The sequence below is a fragment of the Brachyhypopomus gauderio genome, chromosome 20 (assembly GCF_052324685.1).
Source record: "Brachyhypopomus gauderio isolate BG-103 chromosome 20, BGAUD_0.2, whole genome shotgun sequence".
Classification (NCBI taxonomy): domain Eukaryota; kingdom Metazoa; phylum Chordata; class Actinopteri; order Gymnotiformes; family Hypopomidae; genus Brachyhypopomus; species Brachyhypopomus gauderio.
This window is the reverse complement of record NC_135230.1, coordinates 7265688-7289095: the sequence shown is the minus strand read 5'-3', so window position 1 is coordinate 7289095 and position 23408 is coordinate 7265688. Positions and strand designations below refer to the sequence as shown.

Here is a 23408-nt window from a genome sequence, read left to right as displayed (position 1 = left end):
CAAGTTTTCCTCTTCTTCCAATTATTGTGACACCCTCTAACTCAGGAGTGGCCAACCTGCGGCTCTTTGCCTGGTTTCATGGGTCTCCCCAGCCGGTCCGCTCTCACCTGTACTAACGGTGTGTGCCGTGGCCCGGTTACCTCATCAGCTCTGAGGGCGACACACCGCTACATCTTCGTGGTGCGCTGTTTGTTTACAAGCCTAGCGAGCCGCTAATACTTTTAAAACCGGCGTAGTGGAAAACGGGAGACTAGCGGTATGAAGTATCTGTGATATTGTGATTGTGCTTTGAGTCTCGTTGGTGAGACGCGGTTCTTCTGTCACACGTTTTGGAATAAACCACATACGAGGTGCAGCAAAGGCACCGCACACGACTGAGGGAGCTTCAAAACTGACACTGTTCTCTTCTTCCTAAAGGTGAGCGCAGGTCAGTGGCGCTGTAAAGAGTGTTGATAACGGAGTTGATCCACTTTTCACCTGGAAAACAACAGTTGCGTACATAACAGAGCTCGTAGTGCTCCAAACGAGCTCTGTTCTGAAGCACATCACGCCTTATGTTTATATCGAAGTTTGTGTTTGTTTTTTTACTTAAGCCTGGTTCACACTACACGACTTTTCAGTCGTCAGGTTTTTGTGCCGTCCGCACTACACGACTGGTCGTGCTGTAATCGCGAGTCTTTCAGTTGTTGTGGCGTTCACACTACATGACTAATCGGCGACGCGGGCTCACGAATTACACGACTGGGTAATCGCCGACTCATCTGGCTGCCGTCCAAAAACACGAGAACACGAAAACGAAACTCTCCCAGAACCAGCAACACCACGTAGAAGAAAAAAACAATGTACATGTACTCCACATTTTCGTTATTGTTATTTTTTTTACCGTTTATACACTCCATAGTCCCAAGTTGCCAGAATTATTTCATCTCTCCGTTGCAGTGAACATATAATCAATCGCACTATTTCTCCAGTGCTGTCACAATAACTTAAACACAGTGTTGTAGTAAAGTTGTAAGAAAGGTGAGGATTTTGTGTGTTTGCTGGGTTACTGTTTTGAAAGCATTCTTGAAAGTTTTTTACATTCTTCAGAGATATCTTCAGCGGTGCCGCGGTTGTCTCTCCGCGTTCCCATTGGCTGTAGCTAAACGCTGCTGCCGACTTTCAGTCGCCGACTGCTCGATATTAAACATGCTAGATATCTGCCAGTCGTCTGCGACCAGTCGGCGACGGCTCGGCGAGCGTCTTTCAGCAGTTCACACTACACGACTGAGCGAGCGACGAGTGATTGCCGATTAGCCTCCGACCACAGTTTTTGTGAGAAGCCTCTCGCTGCAGCCTGCAGGAAGGCGGAGTTGGACGTCCAACCCCGCCCACATCCAACTCCACCCTCTTCTCAAGTCCGAAGCCACGCCCATGTTACGTTCGAAACTCGGACTGTTTTTGCTTCCAGTAAACAGAACTTCCAGAACTTCCAGATTTTAATGAGTTTAACAGATGCCAAGAAAAACACTCACATGTTATTGACCAAAATGTATGTTTTTCTTTATTATCCCACATGAATAATTTAAGTCTTAGAACAATCTTTTTAGATGTTTCTTGAATAGTTTAATTGACAGTTCTGAATATGTACAGGACATACAAATGACTGAAATTACATTACTCTCTTACCCAAAGGTACAGCAATAAAATAAATATTAATGTAGCAACAGTGGTTGTAAAGTTCCTTTACAACTTTACTAAAACAAGGCACAGGGAAAGGCACATGATAAGACACTGAGCCATCGTCAGTGTCCCTGGGGTGCGTGGTGGCAACATCATAATGTGCTTAGCCATTAGTCAGAATAGTGTTCATCGTGCCACTCTTGGTCTCTACAACACTGCCATATCACTAGAGTTGTTCAGGTGTGTCGCCATTTGCGAAAGTGGGCTGGGCTGCTTGAGTACACTAAACACCAACATTACTATTACACCCAGTGCTTAATTTGTAAATCAAACGATGCCGGAACGCAAACAGCGGCATGAGACAAGGGGTCACTGAGGCCAACAATGTCACCGGATCGCACACAAAGCCCAACGCTTAGGCGCACAAATGTCAAAATAACAAGCCAATTGGTATATATATAAATTACTTTAAAATTATTGTTTAGTGTTTTAGTTTAGTGTATTAATTAGTGTTTTATAAGTGTTTTAAGTGCAGAAGTGCATTTTAAGTGCATTTTCAAGTACTTTAGCCTAAATTCCAGCACTTTTCAAATCTGAAACACAAAGCAACATTAAAATTGGTCAGGTAAATGTTCCTTCCCCTGTTTTTGAGGGGTGTTTCTTTATACTACCACACATCGTTTCAGGAGGACACTAAAAAATGTGACGCGCGCGATGTGTGCGGAGTCGCGCGGTACGGTCACTCACGAAAGTATAACTAGCTTTATGGGAGACACGGAAAGGCATAGCTAAAAAGGAGAGCTCTTATGTGATTTAGGAATGTGGATTTTGTGTTTAAAAATGTCTTTTATAGAATTATTTGTTCAATTAATTGGTTCAACGCAGACAGATTTCTTCATAACTTATAATTGGTAGGCTTGAAAGTTACCGGATCGAGGCAGACAGTTCCCGGAACGCACCCTTCAAAATGAAAGAGTTCCCGGATCCTGTTCCGGCAGGATCCAGCTCAAATTAAGCCCTGATTACACCCCTTCTCCATTACCAACATTACCAACATACCCCTTCTCCATCACCAACATTACCAGTAAACAGTAAACATTACCATTTTAATTGTGTACTCAGGGCCGGCGCCACGGGGGGGCGAATGGGGGCGTCGCCCCCTCAGTCGAGGTGTCCCGCCCCCTCAATGTAAAAAATAAGACCCAATTATTTTACAACAATCGCTACATGGTGCCCCCTCGGCAGCTCGACAATCGTTACACGCATCTGATTCGTTACATCTATGATTCAATGAGTTACTAGTTCGCTCTGGCGCCAACCACCCGCGAGCGATAGATCGCGATATAATACTTAATTTGTGTCCATTTTACATCCCCCCGTCAACATTTTACGTTCGCCACCCAATAAATAAAAATAATGAATAACATACGTGGAACAATACACAAAGTAAACGAGGTATGTGTAATTTAAGCGCAACGACGTGTCTCTTGAACACTTGTGAGTTATTATGCGTATTTTCAAGTGCCACACAGTTATTCTCGAATGAAGAAGTAGTGGGTTGGCGCACGAGAGCGCATTAGAGGGTGGAGTTGGATGTGGGCGGGGTTGGATGTCCAACTCCGCCTTCCTGCAGGCTGCAGCGAGACATACTTGGTTTTTGTCGGCGATCAGTCGGCGACTGAAAGACCAGCCTAAAATCGTGTAGTGTGAACCGGGCTTTAATTTGTGTCCATTTTATATCCCCCCGCTAATAATTTACACTCGCCACCCCTCTTGGTCTCTGACGGGTTGGCCACCTCTGCTCTAACTGAACATATTATGCTAGTCATTTTGTGTTTGTTGTCGTTTTGCTTGTAATCGGTATCAGCGTATCCGTAGCACCAGAAGTTCTAACACAAAGTCAACCAAGATGGCCCTGCCCAGCGTTGTCATGGAAAATAGCGTGAATAAGGGGTGGGTGGGTGAATGGTAGTATATAAGGGGTGGGTGGATGAAGGGCAGTATATAAGGGGTGGGTGGGTGAAGGTCAGTATATAAGGGGTGGGTGGATGAAGGGCAGTATATAAGGGGTGGGTGGGTGAAGGGCAGTATATAAGAGGTGGGTGGGTGAAGGGCAGTATATAAGGGGTGGGTGGATGAAGGGCAGTATATAAGGGGTGGGTGGGTGAAGGGCAGTATAAGGGGTGGGTGGGTGAAGGGCAGTATATAAGAGGTGGGTGGATGAAGGGCAGTATATAAGAGGTGGGTGGATGAAGGGCAGTATATAAGAGGTGGGTGGATGAAGGGCAGTATATAAGGGGTGGATGGGTGAAGGGCAGTATATAAGGGGTGGGTGGGTGAAGGGCAGTATATAAGGGGTGGGTGGGTGAAGGGCAGTATATAAGGGGTGGGTGGGTGAAGGGCAGTATATAAGGGGTGGGTGGGTGAAGGGCAGTATATAAGGGGTGGGTGGGTGAAGGGCAGTATATAAGGGGTGGGTGGGTGAAGGGCAGTATATAAGGGGTGGGTGGGTGAAGGGCAGTATATAAGGGGTGGGTGGGTGAAGGGCAGTATATAAGGGGTGGGTGGGTGGATGAAGGGCAGTATATAAGGGGTGGGTGGATGAAGGGCAGTATATGGGGTGGGTGGATGAAGGTCAGTATATAAGGGGTGGGTGGGTGAAGGTCAGTATATAAGGGGTGGGTGGATGAAGGGCAGTATATAAGGGGTGGGTGGGTGAAGGGCAGTATATAAGGGGTGGGTGGATGAAGGGCAGTATAAGGGGTGGGTGGATGAAGGGCAGTATATAAGGGGTGGGTGGATGAAGGGCAGTATAAGGGGTGGGTGGATGAAGGGCAGTATATAAGAGGTGGGTGGATGAAGGGCAGTATATAAGAGGTGGGTGGATGAAGGGCAGTATATAAGGGGTGGGTGGGTGAAGGGCAGTATATAAGGGGTGGGTGGATGAAGGGCAGTATATAAGGGGTGGGTGGATGAAGGGCAGTATATAAGGGGTGGGTGGGTGAAGGGCAGTATATAAGGGGTGGGTGGGTGAAGGGCAGTATATAAGGGGTGGGTGGATGAAGGGCAGTATATAAGGGGTGGGTGGGTGAAGGGCAGTATATAAGGGGTGGGTGGATGAAGGGCAGTATATAAGGGGTGGGTGGATGAAGGGCAGTATAAGGGGTGGGTGGGTGAAGGGCAGTATATAAGGGGTGGGTGGGTGAATGGTAGTATATAAGGGGTGGGTGGGTGAAGGGCAGTATATAAGGGGTGGGTGGGTGAAGGGCAGTATATAAGGGGTGGGTGGATGAAGGGCAGTATATAAGGGGTGGATGGGTGAAGGGCAGTATATAAGGGGTGGGTGGGTGACGGGCAGTATATAAGGGGTGGGTGGGTGAAGGGCAGTATATAAGGGGTGGGTGGATGAAGAGCAGTATATAAGGGGTGGGTGGGTGAAGGGCAGTATATAAGGGGTGGGTGGATGAAGGGCAGTATATAAGGGGTGGGTGGGTGAAGGGCAGTATATAAGGGGTGGGTGGGTGAAGGGCAGTATATAAGGGGTGGGTGGGTGAAGGGCAGTATATAAGGGGTGGGTGGATGAAGGGCAGTATATGGGGTGGGTGGGTGACGGGCAGTATATAAGAGGTGGGTGGGTGAAGGGCAGTATATAAGAGGTGGGTGGATGAAGGGCAGTATATAAGAGGTGGGTGGGTGAAGGGCAGTATATAAGGGGTGGGTGGATGAAGGGCAGTATATAAGGGGTGGGTGGGTGAAGGGCAGTATATAAGGGGTGGGTGGGTGAAGGGCAGTATATAAGGGGTGGATGGATGAGTCTAGTCTGTATGAAACACAGTTTGGTGCTTGGAGTTCACTGTTCTGTTTTAGATGTTCTATCTTTATAGTTGGAAGGAGTTATAAAATAAATCTTGAAATCCTGATATACTGTTAAGTAGCGCCAAATGCTGTTGTGTCGTTCAGGCTCATAGGTTATTTAGCTGATGTGGTAGCCGTGGTTGAATGCACAAGGCTGATAGGGTTGTCGTTGTTGAGGAGTATTAATCTGTGGTGTGTGATTGGCTATGAGGTAGTTGTGGTTGAGGGGTATTTCACCATTGTGACATTTTTGTTTAATTGCTATTTGAATGAGGAGACATATTTTGGTTGAGGTTGACAAGCATTTAGATGTTGGGGTAGTTGTTGTTGAGGTGTTGTTTACAGTAACTGTTGGGTTTGTGTTAATATGTGTGAATGGCTAAATAGTTTTGGCTGAACGGTTATTTAGTAGTTGGGGTAGTTGTTGAAGACTATTAGATTAAAGATGTAGTCTTTAAGGGGTATTTTGCTGTGGGGTAGTTGAGGATGAGGTGTTTTAATGTTGACAACACAATAAACTGTTAAATGATGTTAAACACTGTTTAAACAAAGTGAAATCATAAAATACTGTTAAATGATATTAAATGCTATTGAAATGTAAAATTAATTTGCTGTGGGGTAACTGAGGTTATGTGGCACCTTCTCACAATATATTTTGATTGTGGAATTATTATTTTGCTTGTCGATTTAATTATTTTGAGTAAATGATTTGGAACAAAATTCCCATACCCAAATTCCCATTTTTATTCTGGCTGGCACTATTTTCATGAGGTTTGTCAAGTCAGACCAGCCTGCTGTAAACATTTTCACTTCCACTTTAATTTACATGACTCAAGTAAATTAAAGCTCTTAACTGATTGTCTGGAAGCTATAAAAGAGTGGATGTCATGTAATTATCTACACCTAAATGAAGGTAAAACAGAGGTTTTGATTTTAGGAGATGACAATACCACTGTTAATTTACAAGACCTTGGTTGTTTGGCCCTAAGGATAAATCCTTATCCTCGTAATTTGGGGGTTATTTTTGATAGGAAGCTTACTTTCTCAAAGCATATCAAAAGGCTTGTTCAATCCTCATATCTACAATTACGAAATATTTCTAAGATTAGACATATATTACCTTTTAAAGATTTGGAAAGAATTATCCATGTTTTTATTTCATCTCGCCTAGATTATTGTAACGGGCTATTTACATGCTTAAACCAAGGCACAATGGCACAGCTTCAGTTAGTCCAAAACTCGGCTGCTCGTCTACTTACTAGAACTAAAAAAAGGGAGCATATAACTCCTGTTTTAGCATCGCTTCATTGGCTCCCCATTAAGTTTAGAGTTGATTTTAAATTGTTGGTTTTAACCTTCCAAGCACTTAAAGGGGATGCTCCGGAATATCTTACCGACTTGCTGGTCCCTTACTCAAATAGTAGAACGCTAAGGTCCTCCGGCCAGGGGCTCTTAGTAGTGCCTAGAACAAAGCGAAAAAGGAAGGGGGATTGTGCGTTTGCCGTTCGAGCTCCCCTGTTGTGGAATAATTTGCCCTTGGAGATAAGGCTTGCCGAGTCCCTTAGCCTTTTCAAAAAAAGGCTAAAAACACATCTGTACACTCTAGCGTTTGAAGGAGTTTGCTAACTAAAATCGTTCTGATCGCTGTTTGTATGTGCTTATGATTTTAATTATTGTATTGTACTCAAATTGTGGGTTTGAGTTTGTAAGCCATCTTTTTATTTTTTGAAATCGATTGGAATTTATTTAATTATTATTGTATTTTATTACTACTTTTGTGAAGCACTTTGTAGGTTGACTTGAAAAAGTGCTATATAAATAAAATTTTACTTACCTACTTACTTACTTCCACTTGAGGCACCAGAGAGCCACCAGTGTCTCTGTAGGATGATCTACAACCTATTTGCTGTATTAACAGACATCCTCACTCAAATACAGGAAACTGAAACCGTTTCCTCCAGTTTTCAGAGAAACTCTTAACCAGAACAATGAAGTACAAAGATGGTGTTACAGTCATATTCCTCTGCAGTCTGCTTATTATTTCTTATAAAGGTATGTTTTGGTATATCTCCTTAAAATCCATATAAATACAGAATAGACCAGATCATTCATTTTGCAAAATGTTAGAGGGATGGTTGGCATTAATTTTCAAATATTTGTGTATGTGTATTCATTAATGAAATTAACGTATATTGTGTCTTGTTATTACAAGGGTCTAAAATGTCTTTCTCCACAGCTTCTAGAACATGTGACTACAAATCATTAGTAGGAGAGTCTGTGATCATTAAATTGTCAAAACCAGCTCAGAATACTGAAGAAATAAAATGGACACATACCTCAGTCCATGGCATATCCAAAAAAATTGGACATGTCAAAAAAAGGGGACAAAACAAAACTGGTGATCTTACAGAAAACGGGTCCCTGATGGTCAAAAAAGTCAGTCTACAATCTGAGGGCAGTTATATTGTTTTCATTTATGATAATGATGGCAAGCAGCAATTCAAAGACACCAAAGAACTCTGTATTTATGGTAAGAAACATTATTGTATATTTTATTTGTATTATAATAGTTATATTACATTATATTATTATTTTATATTATATGTTATTTGGGTTGTTTTGTTTGCTTGGTTTGGTTATTAAGGTACATAATAATAAAAGCATAATAATCAGAATGATAATAATGCTAACAATGCTCTATTTTCATATTTACCAGAAAGGATATCTAAGCCAAATATTACTGTTGATTGTAAGGAAAAAGAGAAGCCTAAACTTAAATGTACATTTCAACCAAAAAAAGAGGAAGAAATCACCTGGCTGAAAGATGGAAAACATGTCAATAGCAAGGAAACAATTCTGGAAGTCAAAAATCATGACTATTCGAAGTATAAATGTAGTGTGAGAAATCCAGTACACAGTAATGCTAGTGAAGAGGTCATAGCAGATTGTAAGTAGTTTTGTTTTCACTGTTTTACAGTTACAGTTAGTATTGTCTTTCGGTTTTTGTGTGATTTTCATTTAAATCTTTGTCTTACGCAAAATATACTGAACATACAAAGATAAATTACATGCATCTGCAATTTCAGTCCAAATTTTACTTTAAAAAGCAAATTCAAAAATTTTTAAAGTAGTATCCTACAGACTGAACTGTCCCAGTACAGCAATGTTCCACTTTAGTTAGTGTTTTCTAGCGTACATAAATCATTTAGTTGAAACTGTGGTATTTATACTGGAGAAATTGTTAACTGCATGTTTGTTTCTATTAACCAGCTATTGAAGTTTACATGCTCTTGCTGGTTTTGTTCATGCCTGAATAAGAATGGTGTATTTTTTGCACAGGTTCAGATCCTAATGAGCAACTCCTCTGGGGCTTTGATCTATGGATCATGGTGGCTATCCTAGCAGGCGGAGGAGGTCTCATACTCTTACTGATAGTTGTGCTGATAATATTTGCCTGCAGAAGCTGTAAGCGGCGAGAGAAACACCATCTAGGTAAGCCCAGTCTCCCACTTCACCAAAGGCATTTCCACACCCTTGAAACATTATACAGCTTCATAAACACCAGCAACAAGAATTACACTCTAACTGATTTTTGAAAATGGAGTCAAGAGTCTGCCTTTCAGTTTCTGTAAAAATAAATAAAATAAAATAAATAATGACATTGTTATTATATGTCATGAATTGGACTAAGCCTTCATAATAATGAGGGAGCTATATATGTATAATCAAGGATTTTATTTGTGATTTGGTATTTTTTGGGGGGGAAAAGGTGATGTAAACAAATGATCAAATGTAAATTCTTCCATCCTATGTTACACATTTGAACACTCACTACCCAAATCAGTGGTGAGTCTAACAACAGAACTGCTATTGGTTGGATACGTTTGGGGGGGGGTGACAAACATTTCCAGCCAAAATTCAACCTAACAGTGACGTAACACCAGCCTCAACTCTTGTGTGCCAATACCTGGCAGGGCAACTGAATCAAAGTGGTATTTGAAAATTATGCAATGCACCATCACTGCAGATACAGACACACTTATTGCACCATCACTACAGATCAGAGATGTTCAAAAGTTGCAAGTGTTTAGTTCTGGAGAAGACACCATGTTTTATTCAGAATACTTTATTCAGAAAAGAGATTTATCGGTTGAGCGGTATATATGGGTGCACCCAGTGGCGGACCTAGCAATTTGGGGGCTCAAGGCGAATTTAGCTAGGGGGCCCATCAACATTAATATGCGAGAAATAAGTTCAAGTTCACACTACACGATTTTAGGCTGGTTTTTCAGTCGCCGACTGTTTTTGTAGATCGCCGACAGAAACTGTGGTCGGAGGCAAATCGGGGATCACTCGGCGCTCGCTCAGTCGTGTAGTGTGAACTGCTGAAAGACGCTCGCCGAGCCGTCGCCGAGTGGTCGCCAACTCATCGCAGACGACCGGCAGATATCTAGCATGTTTAATATGTAGCCCAGTCGGCGACTGTGAGTCAACAGCAGCGTCTAGCTTCATACAACTTTACTACAACACTGTGTTTAAGGTATTGTGACAGCACTGGAGAAATAGTGCGATTGACTATATCTATGTTCACTGCAACGGAGAGATGAAATAATTTTGGCAATTTGGGACTATGGAGTGGTTTTTTTTTTCTATGTGGTGTTGCTGGTTCTCGCGAGTGTTTCGTTTTAGTGTTCTTGTGTTTTTGGACGGCAGCCAGATGAGGCGATTCCCCAGTCGTTTAATTCGTGAGCCGATCAGTTATGTAGTGTGAAAGCCACAACACCTGAAAGACTCACGATTACAGCACAACCAGTCGTGTAGTGCGAACGGCACAAAAACCTGACGACTGAAAAGTCGTGTAGTGTGAACCTGGCTTTAGCTAGACAAGGGGGCCCTACAGTGGGAGGGGCCCAAGGCAATTGCCTAGCAACGCCTCTACGCAAAGACCGCCTCTGGGTGCACCATAGCCAGCCAGCCCTAGTGGCATGTGTACGTCAACATTGCATCATGGGATACAGAATAATTATTGTAAAGCATCCTTGTGATATACTTTTTGATCATCACTGTTTGTAATCATTTTATAACGTCTGAACACTCACCTCTGTGTGTAAAGGGATAACCATGGCTCTATGGTGGCTAGCTGCTATTGAAACAAATTAACAACACTGCTTTCAATAGCCATATTATGGCATGATGTATGCTTACACAGAATAGAGATTCAAGAGAGATGTAATCCTGGCAACTTACATCGTGATCATAATTTTTTTTTACATTTTTCCTGTTGATGGTCACAGTTGTATTCTACACACTCATAGTGTAACATGCACTACATACTAATATAAATACCATGCTCAGTGTGTTTCCTCTCAATCTTGAGGGGGAGTGATTGTAGTTGCAGAACTTTAACATTATGTTGCCCACCTGCATTCACACTTGTGTGTGTATATATAATCATGAAGATTGGGGGGGGGTTCATTCTAGAACCTTCTGCTTCACCATCATAAACCAACTCAGAAATCATAACACTACTGGCGTTAACCCAGTGAATTTATCAGCCACAAGGTCCCCTTTTTCCATTACAAAATCCTGGAGTGCTAAAACACCTCCGCAAAGGGCCAGTCTTCTCCTCTCATCCATGACCAGGAGAGCTCCATGACCTCAGACCTGGAGATCATTGCTGATTTCTCAAATTCATCTTAGAGGCAGTCACGTGCAGGTCAAAGTTAATCCTTAGAGAACAAGAGAATATCCACTAAGAGAACATCCACAAACAATAGAGATTTCACCTCTGGTCATCTGTATTGGACACCATTAAAGCTTTAACTTATCCTTGATATTTTGTCCATAATAATGACAAACCAACATTGAATGACTATGGCTTAAAAGCAAAAATACAAGCTCAGCTTTTGCTGCATTGTTACAGAGATGGGACTAACTCCATAATCCTCCATAAATAAACAGGATGTAACATTTCACGGGGGCAGGAGGTAGCAGGAGTGACGCAAGTGCAATTTAACTAATTTATTAAATACAAACACCACGTAATATAAACAGAATCCAGGGGGAGAACAAAACTAAGAGACATCAACTAGAAGGAGACAGACAAACCCTACCAGACAATACACAAAGGGAAACACGATACAAACCCAAACACAATAGACACAGCGCATACACGAAACAAGGAAGCTAAAGTAAACGCTACGAAAAGGACACTACTACAACGGTTAAGTAAGCAATAGGGAGAAGCGAACACATGAGAACATGATAACAGACCAAAACACACGAGATGCAATCAATACAGGGGGCAAACGGAATACTGGCAACACTACAGCATAATGAATAACTACATAGACCATGAGAGAGTGAAACATAACATTACTAACGACGGGAAACAAAAGCAGTGATCAACAAGCGTAAAACACAGGGAACAATAACCAACGGACGAGGAGAGGGAGCAAAACAGAGACTAAAGAAGAGAAGAAGGAAGGCAAGACAGGGGAACAGCGAGGACTCACGTACAGGGAATGACCGACAAGGGAATGAAACACTTGGGGTTCTTTATACACAGAGACGAGACGGTGAAACAAGACTCAGGTGTGCGAGACTAACGACAGGGCGTGACAGACAGACGAAGGGACGAATGGGAGCGGGAGCTAGGCGGGACCCGGGAGGAGGGAGGGACTGGACGTTACACAGGAACCTAACTCCATAATCCTGTATCCATAATCCTATGCACTCCATAATCTGCTATTTGTTTCTGCGTACACAGCCATGTGCCAAAAAGCACATGTATACTGGTTTGGCGTACTTCTGGGTCCTGATGAAACTGCCATCGAATGGACCTGTTCCACCAGATAGTCTTGATTTTGCAACCTGCGTGGAAACCACTTTGGTCCAACTGTATAATAGATTGAGCTCTCGTGCAGCTTCTCCTCTCCATTGTGCTGGCATAGACCTTCCCTCGGAGGATGAGGAGTGAGACTGCTGGTTGTGCTGGTCTACTGTAACGTTTAGCTCCGCCCCTTTGTGGGTATCCTGCCTTCGTTCCCTCCTCAGTTTTCCGTTAGTTGATTTGTTATGATTCGTAACACCCCTTTTGTTAATCCCTGCCCAATGTTATGCCAGCTGTTTTAAGTTATTTGGGTTGTGAGTAGTTTGTAATATAGTCTGTGTGAGTTCATGCTTTACTTGTGGGTCTAATTTGTTAGGTTGGTTCATGTCGTCAGTGTCTGTTATCTCGTTCTCCTGTCTCCTTGTTATTCCAGTTTCTAGGGCTTCCATGATTGTTTTGAGTTGTCAAGGTCTGTTTGAGTTTCTAGTTTGTATGTCTGTCATCTTTAGTTCATTCTGTTGAGTTTCCTACGTTGGTATAAGTAAATGCTTTTCTAGTCTGGTCTATGCTGCTTGCTTGTCCTCCGTATGTACTGTCTTTTTGGTTTAGTTGTAATGTGTCTTCAGTCTCGCCTGTGTTGTTTGGTTGTTCTCTCTGTATGATATTTATACTTAGTTAAGCTTTTGCGATGTTCTTCGTATGTCTTGCTTAGCAGTTCTGTTAGACATTGTGATCCGAATTTGTGTGACTTTTCCATTACTGTTGTCTGAGTGGTTATCGCTGTCCTTGGATCAGTGTGTATTTCTGTGTAGGGTTTTGTTTGTATGTTTAGTCAATATGCCGCGCCGAACTCGTGACATGCGTGTTGGCAAGGTTGAGGTCACAGGAGTTAGTCCCGCCTCTGATATAAATAAATGTAGTTCTCTGCAGCGATTGTGTCTGCCTCCTGACTCCGCATCGTTACATCTGCTTTTCAAACATATATAACATCAAACCTTCAAATATATATAACATCAAACCTTCAAATATATATAACATCACCAGTCCAGTCCAAGACCGTCCAAGGGCACCATACCAATTATCCATGTGGCATTGAAGAGGTGTGTTCAGTGTCCAGTGTTTTCAACATGTCTAGTCATATCTCAGAACACCTTGGCTGATGTTTCATCTCCTCTTTCTGAGTCATTGACCAGAACATCTTACAGGCCACCCAGAGGGCGTTCTCCACTCCTACATCTGAGCATTACTCATGTCGCGTCCTTCAGTATGATGCACTGGTCCACCAGTATGTTTTGGATAATGGTTTGTTGCAACTGCCTCAACAAATTATTATTCGAATGTGGTTCAAACAAACCCAATGTCCTCACTCAGCACTTGAGAAAGTTGAAAGTCTCTCACAATGATCTGCTAGATGTTCCAAGATATCTCAAGACATCTGACTTTATTACAAAATTGATACTCTGGTATTGTTCTGTACCCTTATGAGCACATCCTTGTGTTGTTCAGATAAGGTATTTGGAATTTACATGACTTTCACAGAAGCTTTATATCATCGGTTTCAGACCGAGTTCCCAACATGGGCATTGAAGTCCACATGGGCATTGAAGTCTACATGGGCATTGAAGTCAATTAGACTGGAGTCAATAGGAATAAAAAAAGAAACACGCAGTTAGTGCAAAAACACACACCTTTACTGAGAGTCTCTCAGTAGCTAATAAGCTCAGGTGGTCCTCACTAGGGGGACATAGTATGGCCATTGTGTTCATTGTGAGAAGAGCTGGATCATCCAGTGATGGCTTCCTATGGCAAAAACCTGGAATTATGATGTGTTTATTCTCCATGTTAGTGAATAAATACAGTTACAAATCGTTTATCATACCTGCATTGATCATAATTACAGTGCATACATACATAAATAAAAGCAGTAAAAATGGTAGTATGACATTTTGTAATGTATTGTGCATCAAATGCACTTCTTAGCACTCTTAGCCAAAGTGTGAATACGGAGCACATCAAGCTGTCATTTGGGTGATGTGGTGGTGGAGATATAGTGAGATCTGCTATGCCCTCAAGTGCTGCTGGAGTTTTTATATAACGATGTATCTGTCAGGTTAAGATTGGTTGGGCCATAATTACAGCATTTTTGTCTGAACCATGTCCGACATAAATCTGCTCTTCTTTACCCCATTGAAATGAAGATTAACATTTGTTTAATAAAAATCCAATGAGCTGTATGTTGGTAAATGTTCCTTGTACCAAATGTTCTAACCATGTCACAGAATGTCACGCTATCGCAGTGACCTCTTTCTAACCCCCCTTCCCCCCACCAAATGTAACCCAGCTGCATGGACTCATTTTTGTGAGGAAATGGTAAATGTTTCAGTAAAACTGACATACTTGAGTTACACTAACATCCTGCTCTACGTTGACTAAATTGTGTAAATTGCTTTAAAAAAATATGCCTCCACATTCAGAATTCAGAAACACTTCAGAACCCAATTATGATTATTAATAATAATATTAGTAGTAGTAGTAGTAGTAATAGTAGTAGTAGAAGTAGTATTTGGAGTTTTCCTCGTGGTGCATACGCATTGGACATAAGCTAATGGATTAAGTTGAATAATCCAAAATTTCAGAAAGGTGCTTAGTTTCCTCAGAACAGTAATATTTTCCAAATAAAATTTGCACTAGGGTGAACAGACGTCCTCTTTTTCTCAGACATGTCCTACTTTTGAGACCTAAAAAAATGTCCGGGGGGAATTTCAAAATCGTCTGGTATTTTGTGAAGGAAGTGTGGGTAGATCGCATGACATTAAAAAGTAGTGGATCGTCCATCTGCACTGACGGTTGTATTTTGATTGACGCTTTTTTATATGGAAAAAAATGTTGAGGTGTGTAGTGGCTCTTCTCGTACCTGTGTAGTTCCTGTGTTCTATAATTTAGTGAGAGATATTAGAGTTTTTTGGGAAGATCTCTGAGATTATTATGCACATTTGTTAAAACTTATCTTACCCCCTGTGGCAAGTGAATGAATCTTCGAAGGGAAGGACACTAATCAGCTTTGTTTCAGTATTAGAGGTCTTTTTTTCGGTTCTAAGCACGATGATGATAAAATCACAAGTAGCACAGAAAAACATTTTCCGTAGTAATAAAACATTTCTCCTTTCCCAACTGTAGATGAAGAGGAATTCAGGTTGAACCACCTTCACAACCCTTCATTTTGCGACGAGCCAAGGTCGAAGCACACGGCCAGAGGTCAGCCAGCTCCCCCGGTCCCTGAGGATGACGCAGATGAATACACCAACGACACATCTATGGTCCTGCCTCAGATCCAGACCAAAACCAAGGGCCAGAGCCGTGGGCGGCCCCCTCCACCTCCAATCGACGAGGATGAGGAGACTCCACCATTACCCCAACCCAGAAAAAAGGCTCCACGCACCAAAAACTGTGAACCGCCTATGTACATGCAGCCATGAGAACCTACTCCAGCACTTCAGACCGTTCTTGCAGGGCCAGCATTGGTGTATTTTGATATTTGAGAAGTCCTCGGGGAAGGTGATACCTGTTGTCTTTTAACCCAATTACGTCCTTCATGCAAGTTTGTACACTTTTCACTAATATTCTGATCACTTCAATAATATTTTATTCAATGAATATTTTATTCAATGAATATTTTATTCAATGAATTTTATTCAAGAATATATTTACTTTTTTTTTTGCATTTAGTGCTTATTATTTGTGGAAACGTCTGTAGGTGGCTAGATGGTAAAGATAGCATTCAGACAGAGACTTCAGCTGACATCAAGGAAAATTGGGGGTGGTGCTACTCTGATGAATAAAAAATTATGTCGAATTAGTAGCATAATTTCATGTATGCTAAATGAAGAAATAAAGAATGGTTCCAAGATGTTTAAATGTTTGGCCAGTGCGTGTTTATAAAGATTATAAACTGGTTTGATAGTTAAAAACATTTATAGACAAAAAGCAATGAAAGCAATTATTGGTTGTGAGGTTAAAATGTACACAGAATAACATCAACCCTGTGAAATGGTCACCAAGTGCATATTTTCCCTACAAAGAGAAACACCAAATATCTTCCATTACGATAATTATGCATTTTATGTCTTTGACTTGCGTACTCAAGTTTTGCACAAACAAACCTAAATACAATGTCTGCACTCTTTTCTTCCACTCCGGGATGTGGTTTAAAAGCATATAGCAAAAGCCGTGCTTCTCAGTATCGTCTGCTCATTTCCTGTGTGAAAGAGACTTCACTGCATCTTGCAATCCAGTCATCGTTTTATATGGCTGTGATAGAACAGGAGAGCAAAAATGTAGTTTAAACAGTCAAAATTATCTCCAAAAAATTACTTTTCTCTCTTCACACAACTTTCTTTTCAACTTCTTTTTCTTCGATAATCAATATTAATCTTAGTCCATGGAATTTGAATGCCTAATTGTTCTGTGTATGTTGCACAGTATTTTTTTGATGAGTTTGAAATTAAATGGTAATGTGCGTGTTTTTGTATCGACTCTCTCAGAAAGCCCTTTGTTGTCATTAGCTGTGGTTGTGTTAGTGTCTTTTTTCTTTCCTTGTTTCTTTTTTTTGTTTTGTTTTCATCAGTGACACAGATCTGTGACCTGTTTATTTGACCAAAAAAAGCTGAGGCAATTTTTTTCCCTAGAGTTGAAGCACAGCCTGCTACGTCGACTAGATGTTTGAATGGAAACATGACATATACTATTGTATACTATATATTAACTCCTACCACAGGTTTTATTTTCCAAAATCAGTGAAGTTTCCAAAACCTTATGCAAGGTTTCAAAACCTGATGCAAATTTTGCGATTTTCAATATGCAGTCAAGATCTGCGTAAACTGGGCTTGTATAAGTGTTCTCATATAATGTTCTGGAAGATGAATTAATTGTATAATGAAAAAGTGCCCAACATTATTTAGATTATATTGGGTCTTTGCATTTATTGCTTTTTTGTATGTAATAATACAGATTCAGGATTATTATTTTTAGCATGTTTCTCAGTCTGAAGAGTTTAATTCTCAAATAAATAAGCAGTTATTGTTTAAAATGTTTATTTTTATTAGAACACTGTCACGGTACAGCCCCCTAGTCCTTCCTTGGGGGCGTGTCGGTGTGCATGAGAGCATCTGTGTCCATATATGCACTTCAGTGGGTGTTTCGTGCTTGTGTGTGTGTGTGTGTGTGGCTGTGCTATACACAGCACCTATAGCCTATAGGTTTGGTCTTGACTGAGTTCGGTGTCAGTTGTTGGTTTGACTTGCACGTGTGTTTTCATGTTTGTTTAGTGCTACAAAGCAAAAAGCTAGTTAATAAACCAAGCCTGTCATTAGCGTCCCTCACAGACCGGGAGAGTTCGGTCAAGCCGCGAGAGAGCAGAAACAGGGTGAGGTGCGAGAACTGTCGAGTCTGGCACGCAACAGACCATAGATCCCTAACAAGGCTCCATTCATGCCTCGTACCACCGTCAGGGCTAAAGAGCCCCCACCAAAGACAGGTTAACGGGGAGTCTCGTGGAGTGTATCCTCCAGCTGTCCCCACTGCAGGTGTGGGCGCTTTAGACACCGCCCCCAGCATCTGTGGGTCCTCCATCCATGGGTCAGTTCCCAGGACTGCCAACCCTGCCGGGTGCAGGGGTCCCAGTGTGGCGCTCGGGGGAACCCATTCCCCTCCATCTCTGTGTGTCCCCGTGTCCGTCCCCAACCCGTTGATCCCGTTTGTGCCGTTGGCACTAACCCTAGGGACGACAATAATCAAAGCCTTTTGCTGCAAGCTGCTCTCGCCATGGCCAGTTTAAATATATATCATACTAACCATGAACATCTTCCTCGGTGAGTATTCAAGGACTGCTGAGTCATGGCATCCCGCTCTTCTTGAAGGGTGGCCCTCTGGACAATGAGGTTTTCTATGCCTCGTGAGGTTTTCTATGGGATTCAGGTCTGGAGAAAGTACAGGCCACTTCATTTGAGGTGCCCCAGTCTCCAGCAGCTGCTCCCTAACGATGTGACCTCAATGAGCTGGAGCATCGTCGTCCATGAAGGTGAAATTAGGCCCGAGTTGTCCATGCGGAGGAACAACGACTGGATTAATGATGTTATTCAAGTACTATGGGCTTCTCGCTGTACTATTCCAAAAGTGTAGGGCAGTTCTGTATTGACTAGACACACACTGTAACACCACCACCACCAAAGGCTCAAGCAAGACCCATGTAAGACCCATGCAAGACGATGACGCCTGTGTCTGGTGGTGTGGTCAGGTATCCATGCAGGTCATCTAGCACTCAGATGTAAACAGTTTTCAATGGTCTGACAAGACACTTGGGTGTCCCTCGCCTCCCTGAAATGTGTCTGAAGTTGTACGGCATTCATCATGCGGTTCCAAAGGGCACCGTTCACAATTAAGTGGTGATCAGTGTGAAATGTGGCCCACGGACGTCTAACTCCACGCCTTTCTCTTCCAGTCCCTCTGAATATCTGTTGAAATCTCCTTAGGACACTCTGTGACACTCTAAGCTCAGCGGTCACTTCAGAAGAACTTCATGTTTTGGAGCCTCGCAATAGCTAGACTATTGTTGATCAATTCTCAGGTGTCTTCTTGGTCTCATGAGGTCAAAATGTGAACAGCATGATGTGGAAGACTGTTTAAATACCAATTCTAATTGAACCAGGAAATGTATTGGTAATGTATTGAACAGCTGGTTTTTTGCCGTTAAGCTCCTTGTTAGAGAACAGACGCGGCATTCATGGGGGAGTTGCTAGAAGGAAGCGGAAGCATCTGCTCTCAAGAAAGAGCAAATTTTGCTCCTGTTTGCCAGAGAGCACTGGGGCTTTCCGGAACAAGGGGCTTTCCGGAAGTCCATTCTCTGGACAGAAGAATCCAAAATTTAATTATTTGGCCACAATCACAGGCAACATGTTTAGAGAAAAGTCAACACTAGAAGATCCTCCTCCCAACAGTGAAGCATGGTGGTGGAAATGTGAAGGTCTGAGTCTGCTTTTCTTCTTCTGGACCTGGATGATTCCACATTATCCAGGGAACCATCAATTCCCAGAACCATCAAGAAATTCTTGAGCATAAACTCAAGTTAGGGTGTTGAAGCTGGGATGCAAATGGATTATGCAACAACACAACAAACCAAAGCATTCCAGCAAAACTACCAAGGAATGGCTTATGAGAAAGAAGATTTGCACTCTGGATTGGCCCAGTTAAAGTCTGGACCTCAATCCCATAAAAATGCTGTAGCAAGATCTAAAGAGGGTGGTACATGCCAGATGTCCTTGGCAGAGATCTGCAAGGAGGACTGGGCAAAAATGCTAAAAACAATATGTGAGACACTTGTGATTTACAGAACACATTACAGAACTTGTGATTTACAGAACACATTTGGTTGAAGTAATGGCTGCAAAAGGAGGTGCCATTAACTACAAACTAAATCTAACTAAATAACTTTTTTTCTGTGTGTCCATTATTATCTGGAAGGTCTGTTTTACAAATAGATACATTTGGAAGTTCTTTTCATAAGATTATTATTATTATTTTAAGAATACAATGACCATATTTGGGTGGTTCACAAATTTAGGATTAGGGTTATATATATGAGTTTGTGTGCCAGCAAGCACCAGTGTGACAGTGTATGTAAGGTTAGGGATCAGGGCTCCAGACCTTTCCTGCTCATTGTGTGTGTTTTCCTGTGCAAAGGTCTGTCAGTTTACGTGGCCTACCCTACCACTTTGAAATAAAGAAAGACTTTCAACGGGGTTATTTTATTCATTGAGATCTAGGATGTGTTATTTTAGTGTTCCCTTTAATTTTTTTTAGCAATCTACAGTGTATATATATATATATATATATATATATATATATATATATATATATATAGACACACACACACACATTATATATTTTATATGTTGGTTGATATACATCTTTTTTTTTTTTTTTACACACTCAGTTCAACCACAACCACAGAAGTCCATAGATAGCATCAAAGCCTGGGTAGTTATAAACATCCTCATGCACTGTGAGAAAACAGAAGTATTGGTGTTCGGTCCTAAAAGAATCTGCTAAATAGCTCCGCAGCCTAGCTCATAGTTTTAAGTCCTGTAGTTTTGCGATTGTCATTGTACTTTTAATTGTCTGGTATTGAGCATATGTTTATTTACACTTCTAAGTATTGGCACTGATTCCTGTAGTTTAGCAGTATTCCGGTTCAAGGGTATCTTGACTTCTGACCTACCTACTTTGTATTTTGTCAGCAGATGGCAAATCAATTTGTAAGTTGGTCTAGAAAAAAGTGCCTGCTAAATTGTACATGTACATGTACATGTATATGCACATGTAAATGTAAATGTAAATGAAAATGTAAATGAGCATGTAAATGTAAATGAACATGTACATGTAAACGAACATGTAAATGTAAATGAACACGTAAATGTAAAGCCCACCAAGTTCATTCTCAACCCAAATCTAAATGTAAGGACCTGGGCATTAACACTGATGGTTGATATGATGAGCATGTAAATGTAAATGAACATGTAAATGTAAATGTAAATGAACACGTAAATGTAAAGACCACCAAGTTCATTCTCAACCCAAATCTAAATGTAAGGACCTGGGCATTAACACTGATGGTTGATATGATGATTTGATGGCTTTATAAATTAGTGTATAATAATTATAAAGGTCATAATAGAAATGGTAATAATAATATGTTATTTTTACTCTTATTAATAATAATAATAATAATATGTTATACTAAGTGTCTAAAGTACCTATAGTACCATACTAAGTGTCTAAAACTATTTGTTTTAATCAATGCTTTAATGCTTGCTACTGAAGGTGTGTAATAATGCTCTTTGCAGATTTATAAAACATTTCTCTCAATTTAAATAAAAAGGCATAATGATCAAATAAATAATTTTCATAGATAAAAAAAAGTCCCACTCCTCAACCACGTGTCAGGTTGCGAATATAAGGACACTTCACTGAAAGAGAAAAAACTTCACAGGGTGAAGCACTGAAAATGGTATGTAACACCTCACACACGAAATACCACTGAGCTGAAATAGCCATTTGTGCCTACTTTCATCTTTTAGGTTTGTTTGAGGATGATTTTTGTTTTTGAAGGCACTTCCTATGCCCAACCACCCAGGAAGTGTTTAATACTAAAAGGTTTTTGTTGTTATTGTTTGTAATCTGGCACAAGAAAAGATCCACAGTACCACTGTGGGTTGTTTTATTCTTCTATGAATATATTATCTAAATTAAAAATAGCTTCTTTAAAAATAACTTATTCATGTTAGGGCCAATTGAACATTCAGTGATTATGCAAATGTAGAATGTTTATATATACTTCTTCTTTTGCACTTACAAATATGGGGCTTGAATTTGACTTTTTTCACTATTTAATAATCATAATTTCATAAACATGAATGTAATACAATCCACATTTTTTGAAATATGCAGTGATATGCTTTTAAATAGTTTTAAGGGTATTCATTCATTCATTCATAATTTCATTCATTCATTCATTCATAGCTTGAAGATTCAACTCTGGGAAAAATTGTGTTAATGGATTTTGAAAGGATGTGATCACATGCATATGTGAAAGTTATGCATTATTTCAGTGCAATCCCAAACTTGCAGACATTTAAAATTTGGAGTTGCATTGCAAAATCTTGCATTGTACTGTATATTATTGCATTGTATTGTATTGACAACAGCGCCCTCTGCTGTATGATGAGAGCACACAGTTTGTGCAAAGCATTTTTTAATTGCATTTAACTAGCATTTACATTGCATTATTTTCATATTTTGGCACCAGTCTTTTCTATATAATAACAGTACTTATAATGTGACATATTATAAATGGATTTTGCATAAACACATTCCTGGACGTAACTATGGGCTGCAGGTCTCCACTGGTTTTAGCAGCACTTCCTGTTCAGCAGGTCCAAGTACTTCCTCGTTCAGCAGGTGCCTGTAGAAAACTGATGACAGGTGCAGGTGGACAGTGCACAGGTGACCGTCACCTGAAGAACCACCCTCCTTATAGTGTGAGTCATGACTTCCCACATTAGACATGATGGCAATATGACTCTCCTCAGTTCCATAGTGGAATCTACACAATACTGAATCTACACAATACTGAATCTACACAATACTGAACAACACATCAAGACGGAGTGTTCTTCCCAAAATCTGTGAAGCAGTAATACCATCCCACATGCTTCCAAAATCTGATATAAGAACCGGTAGATATTACCAAGATGTCACATCTGTGAGAATGTCACTTCTATATCTCCAGAAATAAAGAGTGTAGCATTGTCACTTGTATTGGATCTTTTGATGGAGTGAGCAAGTAAACTATGACCAAACATCCACTGTGTGTGTGTGTGTGTGTGTGTGTGTGTGTGTGTGTGTGTGTGTGTGTGTGTGTGTGTGTGTGTGTGTGTGTGTGTGTGTGTGTGTGATCAATATCAAAGACAGTATATACACTGACCGGCTGCTTTATTAGGTACACCTTTCCAACTGCTAATTAATGCAAATGTAAAATCAGCCAATCACAGGGCAGCAACTCAATGTGGCGGAACAGGAGATTCACATCATGGATGTGCTGCCGACAAATCTGCAGCAACTGTGTGACGCTATCATGTCAATATGGACCAGATTCTCTGAGGAATGTTTCCAGTACCTTATTGAATCTGCCACGAAGGGTATTTTGTATATGGTATATTTTGTTACGTCACAATAGAAACATGCCTTAAACATATTGGGTAAACGTAGACTCATGCATGCACACACACACACACACACACACACACACACACACACACACACACAAAATATACAGCAGTAATATAGCAGTAATAATTTACCCACTGATATTGATCACACTGATATTGATACTGATTAAAAAAAAAAAAAAAATTGATACTGATATACACTGATATACTGTACACGTTTCAGACGCTAGAGGGCATAAAACCTCCCTTAATGAGAGAGAGAGAGTGAGTGAGAGAGA

The 23408-nt window shown here is 41.0% G+C and overlaps 1 protein-coding gene across 1 annotated transcript; it reads left to right on the top strand.

Moving 5' to 3' along the window:
- Positions 1–7448: 7448 nt before the first annotated feature.
- On the top strand, positions 7449–16264 carry cd2 (CD2 molecule). Its single transcript, XM_076983047.1, has 5 exons — positions 7449–7569; positions 7754–8047; positions 8234–8464; positions 8857–9009; positions 15527–16264. Exons 1-5 carry the CDS (start codon positions 7506–7508, stop codon positions 15823–15825), a joined length of 1041 nt encoding a protein of 346 aa, XP_076839162.1. The 5' UTR covers positions 7449–7505; the 3' UTR covers positions 15826–16264.
- Positions 16265–23408: the final 7144 nt, after the last annotated feature.